The 12,929-nt window shown below is 39.3% G+C and overlaps 1 protein-coding gene across 5 annotated transcripts in view; it reads left to right on the forward strand.

Annotated features, from left to right (window-relative positions):
- The window catches only part of LRGUK (leucine rich repeats and guanylate kinase domain containing), a 90,205-nt gene that overhangs the window by 11,643 nt on the left and 65,633 nt on the right, over positions 1-12,929 (forward strand). For all 5 annotated transcript variants that reach the window (XM_029073837.2, XM_039913257.1, XM_039913258.1 and 2 more), the window contains 3 exons: positions 404-504; positions 2,867-2,948; positions 7,196-7,320. In XM_029073837.2, the coding sequence (XP_028929670.1) occupies positions 404-504; positions 2,867-2,948; positions 7,196-7,320 (308 nt within the window). The remainder of the gene's footprint in view (positions 1-403; positions 505-2,866; positions 2,949-7,195; positions 7,321-12,929) is intronic.

Here is a 12,929-nt window from a genome sequence, read left to right on the forward strand (position 1 = left end):
TTCAATTATCCATGCCATGGCCGTCCTCTAATGTGGATGATTGAGAGGGTACTGTATTCAATTGAATAATTTGTTCGATTATGGTGCGCTTGACTGTTTATCATTTATATGATCACCTGTATCAATGCCACCTGACAGTTTGACTTTTAACGGGCAGATACTGAATTTATTAAATTCCTTATATAGTGTTTAAAGTAGCATCGTAATGTAATTAATAGGTGCTTTTCTAAGGTGGCTCAAATTACAAAAAATAATTAGAAGTTTAATGAATCCTCGCGTGTGAGTTCAACACTTATTTTTAGATGTTGTTTTATGGTGTAACTGTATATACCATTGTATATTCTTTTTTATGAAATCCCTTATTTTATTGGTTTACCTTATTCGGCATTTCTTTTCTCTCTAGATTTGACTTGCGTTAGTTATATGCCCTACCTCCTCGAACTTAATGCTTCTCACAATGAGCTGACTTCATTCTTCAATTTCAAGCCACCTAAAAATCTTAAGGTAGGATTCCTCATGAGACTAGATAAAGGTACCAGATGCCCTGATGGGCACATAATATACATTAAACAAACATTAGCAGTACAGAGGAAAATGAAAAACAAATAGTGGGAGATTAAAGTATCAGTCCGGGCCAGTGAAGGTCTTTGAAGGGGCTGTTTCTGTCTAGTCTGGAAATATTTCAAAGGGAATCAGAATTGCTAACCTTGCCGTGATTTATTTTTAAGTTTCATTACAAGGAAAAGTTTTGCAACAGCTTTGAATTTTGCAAAGTCATCTTAACATCATTTAGCATTACCTCTTGATTTATAAAGAAATTGCCTATGTCTCTCTCTCTTTGCCTGCCATCTTGTTTAGCTTTCCTATACTGCTTATTATTGGCCATTTCCCCGGGTTAGTAGAAGGGTCATTTCAAATCTTCAATCTGTCATCCTGGAATCTCTTTTGCATTTCTGAAGCATAAATGAACTATATTTGAATGACATTTAGTAAGGCAGTTGGCTGTACCTTAGAGTACATGATGAACATTCTGCCATATGACTCAAATGAAAAATACTCCTACCCTTTAAATTTCATAGTGCTACTCACACATGGGAAATGTACGCGTGGGGGATTGACATACAGTGCTGCTTTCAATTGTCCCGAGTTTCGTTTGCAAATTCAATTAATCTGTATTCAAAGGTCTCCACTCCGTTGTTGCAAAGATACTAAAGTAGTTTATAACTGAGATGTGTCCAGAATTCTAGGGAAATGCAATGTCCTTGGTTTTCTTTCATTTGCTGCAAATAGTCGTCCTTTGTATTCAAAGAAGATGCCATTTACAGTGAAATTCACCTCTATTTTGCTTCATAATCACCCATTTGCTATAAGTATGGTTTTTCTCTTTCGAAAATGTTTCTTGAGCAATCAGTCAGAGGTATTTATTGAATACTTTCTCTGGGTAGAGCCATGTACTAAGTGCCTGGGAGAGTATAATAAAATAGAATTGATAATAATGTTGGTATTTGGTATTTGTTAAGCGCTTACTATGTGCCGAGCACTGTTCTAAGCGCTGGGGTAGACATAGGGGAATCAGGTTGTCCCACGTGGGGCTCACAGTCTTAATCCCCATTTTACAGATGAGGGAACTGAGGCACAGAGAAGTTAAGTGACTTGCCCACAGTCACACAGCCGATAAGTGGCAGAGCTGGGATTCGAACTCATGAGCCCTGACTCCAAAGCCCGTGCTCTTTCCACTGAGCCACCTGCTTCTCTAATTGATAGACCATGATCCCTGCCCCCAAGATGGTGACAGTCTAGAGGTCCTAAATGACTGTAAAAGGGCTTGGGTAGAGAGGCCAGATACCTTATTTTTGTTTCTAGTGGACAGGCTGGGATTTTGGAAGTTCTTTTTAGGGTTCCAAGAAAAGCTCTTGAGATACACAAAAGCCCAAATTTTAATTACCAGAACTCTTCACCGATACCCATGCACCAAGGAGGTTAAAAACCACTTGGTTATTGGGATTAGACATTGACAGGGATGGGGAGAGGGATTTCTCTGTGAAAAATCTAGGAGCAGATTGTTCAGGATCTGGGAACTCCAGGGTTTCAGTTTTGGCTATCAGCCACTGGGTTTGTTCAAAGAAAATGTTGATCGATAGAATTAAAACCCTCCCAGTGATTGAGTGACATCAGGATGGACACCTAAGTAGTGGCCTGAGTGGAGCCTACTTCATTAATGCCACTAAAAATGAATGATGACCCAGAAGTGATAATCCAAAAATAAGAGAAATGGAGACGTTAAAGAAAAGTAGATGGAAAAGGGAAGAAAGGTCTAGGTTTTGGATGCAATATAGATGGTTCCAATAAGGCAATAATAATATGAGTAATATGGTGTTTGTTAAGTGCTTCCTATGTGGTAGACCCTGTTCTAAGTGCTAGGATAGATATAAGCTAATCAGGTTGGACACAGTCCTTGTCCCTTACAGTCTTAATCCCCATGGTACAGATGAGGTAACTGAGGTGCAGAGAATTGAAGTGACTTGCCCAAGATCACCCAGCAGTGGCAGAGCCGGGATCAGAACCCAGGTCGTTCTGGCTCCCAGGCCTGAGCTCTATCCCCAAGGCCACACTTCTTCTCAATAATTATTATTACTTCAAAAAACAAGACGAAACAAACAAAAAAACCCCCACAGAGTTCTTGTGAGTGTGAGTTCTCATTCTGTATTTAGGTTGGAACACCATTAGGGAACTTTTGTCCAATCCAAGGGAAGAAGAAATTCCCTCTGATATACTCGTATAAGGCCATTCACACACATTCATGGGCTTCAAGGTCATTCATGTTTTTGTTGGAAGATTAAAGAAAAAATTTTGTTTTTCTCTCCAGAAGGTGGATTTGTCCCACAACAGTATTCCTGAAATGAAAGATCTGTCGTCTTATCAAGCTCTTACCACACTGATACTAGACAGTATCCTTTGGAATGAAAGAAGGGTCAATGTTGGTAATTGACTGTTGTCACTCGTCTTAACTATTTAATAGTTCTCATGCGTTGTTTTCCACAATATTCTTTGAGTAGGAAGGTGAAAACTCCTTTGACTTTTGAAGACATTGGGGTTTAGAGAATGGGGAATGGAGAGAGTATCTGTATCAAGGAATAAAAGTGCTTGGCAAGCCAAACAAAAAAAACCAACAACACAGGCCTGAAATGCCAAGAAAGTTGTGAATCATTCTCCCTAGGCACAAACAAGGTAATAAACAAATATTCAGCTCTCACTGCAGGATATGAAAGCTAGATGTTTGGAAATGATCTTAACTCCTTAGTTCCCAGAGTCAAATTCAGTTAAACTAAAGCACTATTCTGAAATGTAAGCTTTGATCGCAGCTACCTAACGGGTTATGCAGGTGCTGTTGACAGTAAATATTACTTAACACCCATGCAGCAACATGTCTGAACTGTACTTCCAAAGATGTATTTCTGAGGAAGGAGTATACGTGAAGAAGAAACCCTTATTTCTCAGGGATGGGGTTACAAGGCCACTGTGCAGGGTTGTTAAGAGGCTTCACTATCATTAAACACACTTAAAAATATCGTCCCCCTCCCTCGACCTTTTGCTATGAAGGTTAGTCTTTAGTTTGTATCTTCACCTACCTTCCCGAGCTGGTGCGTTCAGGTTTTGTCTTGTGACTAAATATTGTCTTGTAACTGTTTATCAAAGTGCCGAAAGCATTCTTTTTCTGCCCTGCAAATTTGCACCGGAGTCATAGTCTCAGAGACATACTACAATGAAATGAAATTATTTTCATTATCCTTTTTTTGAGAAGGGCTCAAATTGGGCATATAGATCCACCTGCTAGGTGTTCGAATTAAACTAACGATGGGTTGCACGGGGTGTATTGGAAATGTGATTCCAGATTCTTGCTGGAGCAAGGTATAAGAGACTTGATCCCAGATAGCTGTAATCTTTGCCTGTAAAAACAAAGCTCTTAAAAAAGAAATCTAGATGAAATTGGGTTTTTTTCCACTGTAGTTTTAATACTGCCTCAGAGTCTCTTTAGTTCGCTTTTACGTTTTCCAGAAGTGTAGTTAAAACAACTGTGATAAATTATTGTAGTGAGACATTTTGAAATTCAAAACATTAGCTCAGAATTTAAAATGTCATGTGGCACTGTTCCTAAACCGTGTCTGGCAAAATGCAGAGAAAAGGCAGGCAAACAAGAAAGTCTTCATAAATTACCAATGAAATAATGTCCTTAAATATCTTTCCATGATGAAAATGTGCTAAATGAATTTCCGAGCAGGCAGTAACTAAACCTTTATTGTCTCATTTGTGATTTGTTATGGTTGTAACAAGTTTTTCTGACACTTGCATACAGAAATAAGCCTGACCGGATTAGGAATCAATCCATTTGGCAGAAATTGACAAAACTATAAAGAAAAAGGCAGTTGATTAAACAACTGACCACTAGCGTTTAATGCAGCAGTTTTTGTATATTGGCGGTATCGATAAAATGCAACAATCAACCCATACTATCAGTGTTCTTTTCATTTATCACACCTCTAGGTTTTCGTATCTTGGTATGCTGGTATCTTTGGGTCACTGATGACTTTGCTAAGTCACCATAAGATGGCGTATGCTGCGAAGGATAAATGGCCCCATGTTTTTTAGGAAGTTCAACTCAATTCTTTAAATAAAAAGTCCTACCTGTATGTGATCAGCCCCCACGATCCATTGGGAATAATCAATAATGTTGCCCTACGTGGCTTCCTTTGGATAAGCATATTTCATTTCCCAAACCTTAACCCGGGTTTTGTTGGCTGGTCAGTAAAGAGCATTTTTGCATTATCCCAGTGTAATGAGTTTAAAAAATGGCTAGTGACAAAAACCGTGACGATGGCTTTCTAAACAGTTCCCAGTCGTGGCTTTCCATGTTGCTGAACCATATTTTATGATTCTGGCTGTGGGGACGCCAGAGGGCAGGAAAGAAGCAAATAATTCATTTCAGGTTTTTTCAAAGCTCCATGTTTTCCAGAAGTGAATGGCAAATATTAATCAACTCTCTTGCCCCCTGGCAAATATCTATCTTGTGTTTCAGCAGTTTGGGGTGGCTACATCTAAGACATTTGTAACAATCTGGGAAAAATGTACTGTGCCAGTATGGAAGCCACTCTTTTCAGCTGCATTTTCCAAATGCACTGTAGCAGTATTATTTATTAGTATAGAAACTGCCCGTGATAGCTTCACAGTTCAAATGGATTTTTGATCACAAAATTTATAGGTATCTGAATAGGGACTCTTTCTCACTCATCTTTGCCAGAGATGTCATTCTGAGGTAAGATGGTGGATTTCTTGGTTTTATCCACCTTTTCTCCTTTCATACTGCCATGCCTCTTTTTCCCCCCCAGCAGCATGATCTTCAGTGGTTGGCTCCCCAAGCCACCTTTGACTCATGAAGGAATCTCGGGGAATGGAGAGAGATTGTAAACAGATACGTTTCTGAGCTATGTCTCTCATGTCTCTCCTGGCATGGTAGGTCATAATTTGCAGCTGAACTGGTAAATCCTTTGGTAAATTGACATTTCAGGGATTTCAAGTAACCAGCCATCTTCATCAATGAAGCAGGCCCTTCCCTGTGTTTCTCTTTTGCAGTTTCCATATATTAAAATGGCTTTATATGAGGCTAATTGATTTTTCAATGAACCAAGAAGGCAGGGGACAAAAAGATGGGTTTTGTTTACCATCGTGGCCCGATTAATTTATATTAGGTCCGTTGCAGAAATACCCTGGTAGTGAGCTTTAGAGCAGCATCTTTAAAACCGTCAATTGTCAACAAGCAGGAATGTTTGGTCAGGTGGGAACTGGAGTGAATTCACACGTGGGTGAGGTGATTCGGAAGGGCCTCTGCTACTTTTTAATGATGCTTTTCCCCTCATGCCCTGACCTCTATTTTGACCTGTTTCTCTACCATAGCTCTTTCTGATACAAACCTTGTTCTGAATCTCCGTCACCCTGCCACTTCCCTTCCTTCCTTAGGTCCTTTAGAGGATTAGCACTAGCGGCCAGAATTGGTTAGGTCTGGGAGGCAAAGCAACTTCTGTATGCCAGGTGAGCTTTTGGAAAGGAAAATTCCAGTCAATTTAACGTGTATATTACAAACTAAACAATATTACATACTATTATAATAATGTTGGTATTTGTTAAGCGCTTACTATGTGCAGAGCACTGTTCTAAGCACTGGGGGAGATACAGGGTCATCAGGTTGTCCCACGTGGGGCTCATAGTCTTCATCCCCATTTTACAGATGAGGGAACTGAGGCACAGAGAAGTGAAGTGACTTGCCCACGGTCACACAGCTGACAAGTGGCAGAGCCGGGATTATATAGTTAACAAGTTTATGTATTATAAACTTTAGCTATATTTTCCAAAACCCATTCCTAAAATGCATGTTGCCCTCCAAAACAGGTTTCATCGTTAAGTCCATATAACCAAACCATGCATTTGCCTATCTGTTCCTCATCAGAACAGAGTATTAATGTAAGATAGACAGGGCCTTTCCCTCATCTGTTGCTGTAAGCAACCTACAGGTCCACAACAATACTTTATAATGGATCTCCAGTGGATGTTAAAGCAAGATGCTCTGAAATTTTCTTCCCGACCTCAGCGTTAGAAAGCCCAAAAGAATAACCTTTGGCCCTATGTAGAAGTCGTAATTGTAACAATGAGTAATAGTAGTTAGCAGTAATAATGAATTTATTAAGTGTCAGCTGAATACAATGCACTTTACCAAGGACTTGGACTATTTCTGTACTTCCCATGAATGAGAATTGTAAACTGTCCTTATGCCCACAATTCCAGTGGGAAAACGCGTAACAGTCTCTAGTAGACTATTAGCTTAAGCAAAGGAAAACACATTTCCAGCAGGGCAGCCATGCCACATTAGGACAGCGTATATCTCTCTTCCTGATTAAGCAGATCATTGGTATGATGGAAATGTAGCCGAGTACTAAAGGCCTGCAAATCTTCTAGTAAATGATGCTAATGTTTTTGTTTTATTTAAAAGTCATTAACTCCTATTATCACTCCCTACTAACAGGTAAAAATGTTTTATTTGAGTCTGTATAAGGGTTTCCTGAATGTGACAGAAATAACGCTGATTTTTTTTCTTGCTAATGTTATTTGAAAAATATTTTCCTTAAATACACCCACTGGTACATAGATAATAATATACAAGAGATCAAAGGACTAGAGCAGTGCATGAATCTAATTCACCTCAGCTTGGCACACAACAAGATCATTACAATTGATGGCCTGAACAAGTTACCAATCAAAATACTCTGCCTGGTGAGTCTAATAAAAACCTTCATCTTGGTAGAAAAAGCACTGTTCAATTATATGGCAAAGATGATTTGCGAGGATGAGGTTCCGATTTTTCAATTTTATTAAAAAAGTTAGGTTGCTTCTAAATTGAGAAAATGAAGCTTATTATTTACAGTTCTGGAAAAAATGATGCTTTCCACATAGATATGACATATTTTTTGTGAAAACATAAATACTATGGGGGAAGGATATGTCAAAATAATAAACTCATTTATGTACCCACACTGGATTGAATTACTGGAATTTAAATTCATAATACGGAGAAGATTAGTCTGCTGTGCCCAAGAGCGTAGTTTTTGCCATGCCCAGGAGCTTCCGTCACTTAAAGCCCACAGTCTTTGTCACCCACATTTGCCAGCTATTTTTACGACTCCACGCAAGGAGCCATCAGTGATTCTCCGGTCAAATCCTCATCTCTGATGACATAAGCTCAGCGGGAATTGCTCTATTTCTGGTTGTTTTACCTCCCCACCATGAGGGAGGTGAGGGTTATTGTCTGATGTGGATGGTGAAAACCTCGGAGCTGCTGAGGGCAGCAACCCCGGCAACAACCTGCTGGGCTGTGGTGCTACGACGTAGCACTGACGCTCTGATTTGGTCACTTTGGCCATAAATGGGTTTTGTTTGCAAAATTCTTGCATACATTTTGCATGCGCTACGCCCCTGCCCACTGGCCCAGAGGGAACATGACTGGCAGAGGATGAGTGAAAGCAAGTGATGCATTCTCTTAGGTTGATACTGAAACCCTTCGATTTCTAATCAATTTGTACAGATAGTCTCTCAGTCCTGAAGCCTTTGTATCTGGCCCAAGAGTTTTTCTTCCTTCTCCTTCCTTTGGACTGTTTTTGGTATTTCACTGGTTGATGTTGCTGCATCTCAGCCCTGGTTAATATTTTGGTGAGGAAAGAGGTTGAAACTGTTCTCTGACGGATGTTTTCAGAGTACCTGACACAATTATCCATACTCTATCTTGTCCTTTTTTTATGGCTGTTGGAGAGTAGATTATTTCATCTGAAAGTGCCTTGACAAGATCAGTCAATCAGTAGTATTTATTGAGCACTTATTATGGACAGAGGACTCTACTGAGTACCAGGGAGAGTAAAGTACAGTGAGTAGACCTATCCCTGTTCTCAAGGAGCTCATGAATCTGTTCCACATATCTGTGAGAAAGGTGAGAGACAGACTGTGGTATCTCACGGTGGATAATGGCAAAACTGAGACACAGGGGGATTAATTTATATACCTACGACTATCCATTTGGTAAAATTGAGTCCTGACTGCCAGTTCTATCTTCTGTTTCTAAATTGGAGAAAATGACCTAGTGAGTGAAAATGTAAAAAGTGGAAAATAGAAACCCAATTGGAAAATGGAAATGCTGTAATTTGAAAAAAAAATTTAATGTGCTCAAGAGGTTTTTATTATTATTGTGACAGATTCTTGTCTCTCTCTGCACATGCATACACATTCTTTGAGTCTGAAGATCCCATTAACTTCATAAATGACATGTGGATGAGATCTGTGGGAGTACAGAAGGAGATGAGAATTGAGCCCATTATTAAGAATAATACCTATAGCACTTTTCATTCCCTGAGGATGTACCAATCACTAAATAACTAATCCATGTTGACAATTTCCTCCCAAGTGCCTTTTTGGAAAAGCAAGGGACTCCATTCTTTTTTCATTAACAGATAGCTCTGATGGGAATGAGAATTTTTTTGATTTTTATGAAGATGAGATTATAAATTGTGGGATTTGGTATCTTTCAATTTTAAATCCATCGAGAATGAAAAGATTTTTTCCTATATTTTTGTAGCATCACTAAAATTTTAGGAATTCAGCAAAAGATAATTATGCATATGCATTTAGTAATTCTTCCTGAATGCTTAATTTCTTCATCAAAGTACTTAAGCTAGTTAGTGTATTTCTGCTTTTTATGGTCAATCAAAAGGAATCCCCATCATCTTTTACTGTAAAAACCAGTAGAAGAGGTGTTTCACTGCCATATTACGAATTCCTCAGGAGTCCAACTTTGCAAGAAATAACTACGAATTCCAAATTTTAAAACCTCAGTTTGTATTTAGGGAGAACGGACATCGTTCCCAAAGCTATACATTGTGTGTTTTTCCAGTGTAAGTTTTTTTAAGGAAATGGATTAGCTCCTTTGAGATTACATTTATAAGACATGTTCTCGTTTCCTTTTCTATCGGGCTAGGTAATATTCCCCGCTCTGTCACTAATCTGCTTTCTGACCCTAGACAAGCTACTTCAACTATTGTGTCTCTTAATCTACACATCTAAAAATACCTCCTTGCTAAGGCTATGTAAAATGGCTTCTTTTCTATGGATAGGGTCTGTTGCGAGAAGGAATCAGGTGATATTTCTAAAACCCTTTGATTTTTAATTTTCTGAGGGGAAGTTTGAACACAATTGACATGCGTGGACAGATTTTATATTTCTTTTCTCAGGATATAGCTTTAATTAAAGATGCTTATTTACTTGAAATTTAGCATAGGATTCTTCCTTCCTCCATGGTTTTACTCTCTTAAACTTTCCCTCGGGTCCTCCACCACTTTTTGATTCCTCAGGAGAGGTGAACTTGAAGATTTTACCTTAGATAAAAAAAAGGGTTGCAGGTATTTTTACAATTATTGGACTTCAGAATTATGCTAAGGAAAGTATATTCTACTCATGTCTTTGAAAAAGAAAAATAATGAGTCTTGCTTTAATGAATGGGACTCTGAGGAATTTTACACCTTTAAAATGGCATTTGAGAGCCTCTTACACAATCCTCTTTGTTCCCTGGTTTTGAGAATTCTTGCACAGCATTTTGAAAAGGTTGCTTTTTGCTGTACACTATTGAAGTGAAGTCTAGGGAGAAATAGGAGAAATGAGCCTCTTTTCTATTAATAGCCTGATTAAAAATTTAAGTCAGGGAAAATGTCAAGGGCAGACAACCAGACCACCATCACAACCTGTTTATTTCTTGAGTTCCTAAATACTTATTAATAGTATATGAAGTTCCAAAATATCTTCCTGCCTAAAGTGATTTTCCTGGAAAGTGATGCCGTGATTGCATATTTATGGCTGTAGATAGATCACTCCCCAAACTGAAGGCTATTTTACACTGAAGGATTAAAGGACTTCAAGGCTACCATATTAAGTTCTAATAGTAGTGCAGAGTGCTGATGGCCCTGTGATTTCAGTCCACATCTTTTCTCTCCTCAAAATCCTGTGATGCTCTGCATCAAAACCTCTTCACCATTGGCTTCTAGACAACTCTCCACCATCTGCCCGCTGCTGCCCCTTCCCTGTCTGCTCTCTTTGCTGCAGTTCCCCAACTCTCTCTCTTCATTCCTCCCAAGTTGGTCTTAGAGCTGTACCTCCCTCTTACCTCTCCCTCCTCCATCCCCTCTCTCACGCTATACCCTGACATAGAACGCCCTTCCTCTCCACATCAGACAGACCACTGCGCTCCCTACATGTGTAGCCCGCCTAAAATCCCATTTCCTTCCACAAGATTCCCTTGATTACTTCCAGAGCATCCTGAGGCATATCATCCCTTCAGTCAACTCTTCAGCTTGAAAATTTAGTAACTTCTTTAGTACTCATGTCTTTATTTATTTTGGACCTCTCTAGTTGTAAAAGATTTTTTTTAAATTTGTCTCCCCCGTTAAAGTGCAAACTCCTTGCGGGGAGGGAATGTGCCGCCTCATTATTTTGTACTTTCCAAATGCCTAACACAGTGCCTCTCATCAAAGGGTGTGAGTAATAAATGTTATTACTACTGTAAGCCCCATAAGAGTTCAGAGATCTCCTTTGTGATCCCACTAACGGTTAGAGGAGGATTCCATTTCCAGTTCTACTACTAATTACCTCTTTGATCTTGAGGAAATCATTTGATTTCTCTGTGTCTTTGTTGCCCAATTCAGAAAATGGTAATAATAATAATAGGAATATTCCCTTGCCCACTTCCCTGCAGTATTATTAGTTTGATTTTTCATGTTAATTTGGTTACATTTTATAGCAAAGAAGCATTAGCCAAGAACTTTTAAATAATTTATTAAGAAGTTTAAAAAAGTATCCTAATTGTGTAACAGATTATTTTTTTTTTATTTCTCAGGTTAATCTTTTTTTTAAATGAAAACACTTCAGGCATTAGGCCAAGTATTATGCTGATCCTTTGTTGAAAATTTTTTTCCTAAATCTGAGAAATGCCACTTTTTGAATGAAGGTCAGCATATACTGGTTCCTTAGTCTAACTAGTATGTGTCATACTTCACTATTATTACCAGTTAAACGATGAAACAGTCTCCTACTTTCAGTTTTATTCCCTCTAGATCAATCTTTTTTTTTTTTGAATGCCATTTTCATTCTCTGAATTGCTCTCCTTCCCCTTTTCAATTTTTTCTCCTCTTTTCTGTCTCTCACCATCTACTTCCATGCCAACCAATCCCACCGGGTCCATTGGGAATCTGATAGAGTAGTTAGACGACTAGTATTTCCAATTTCAAAACCAAAGTCCCACAAACTATAGTAGTCTCCAACCTTTGGTTCCATGAGGCTTGGAACTATCATAGAAGCCTCGCCTATTTGATTTCCCAGGTGGTTTCATCAGCATCACCTACAAATCCTATTGACATCAAATGGCAAGACAGAACCACCAGCTAGGAGGCCCTGGCACCCTGTCAGTCCACCAGCTTTGAGGGAACATTCATTTCACAATAGTTTTGCCGAGTGGGGCACGGAAGGAAAATGGATGACAGCTGTTTACCCAATCAGGTGCCTTATGGTAAGCTGAAACGAGGCCTACATCAGCAAGGGGGGAAGAACAGACCTTGCAGTTTAGTGGCAGGCAGTTGGCCACAACAGCAGCGAACAGACCAGCTTGGCATGCTGCAAACAATACCAGTCGTGCCGTCCCTGAGCAGAGGCTTTTTGGGGACTGGCGATCCAATAGCAAGATTCAGAAACAACTAGAAGTGCTGCCAATTACAAGCAGCTCACACCATCGTAGGATCATTTTGGAACAGTAAAGATCATCTGGGACACAAAAATTGCCTTCCATGTTTGAAGACCATGTTAGAATATAGTATTTTCTACAGACAATGAGACTATCTGTGTGTGTGTGGCAGGGCGGAGATACCAATGCAGGCCTGTCATCCCCTTCCTCACAAAGGAATATACACCAATCCCCTGTTTATTTAAATTTCTCCTACCCAGTTTTACCATCCCCACCGCCTTTAAACCCATGCAGCCAGAACTGTTCAATATTAAAGATTAGGGCCACCCAGCTCGTATCTTTGCTATGTTTTAAAGAATGCTGATGGCGCAGCCAGTAAGTACTTAAATCCGTTTTGATTTAGCCAGAGTGAAGTTGATGTGTCTCAGCATAATGGGGTTGCAGGTTGGAAAAGGGAGAGGAGAAACTTGAAGAGATTCTTGTTGGAATGTAGAGGAAGGGGTGAGAAGAGGAACAGTTGTCTGTAGTAACCTGATTTGCGGTTGATTCAGAAGCCTGGTGTCATTTGGGAATTATGGTAATGTCTTTATTTGAAATTTTTTAAAAATGCTTT

Source organism: Ornithorhynchus anatinus, chromosome 10, assembly GCF_004115215.2.
Source record: "Ornithorhynchus anatinus isolate Pmale09 chromosome 10, mOrnAna1.pri.v4, whole genome shotgun sequence".
Classification (NCBI taxonomy): domain Eukaryota; kingdom Metazoa; phylum Chordata; class Mammalia; order Monotremata; family Ornithorhynchidae; genus Ornithorhynchus; species Ornithorhynchus anatinus.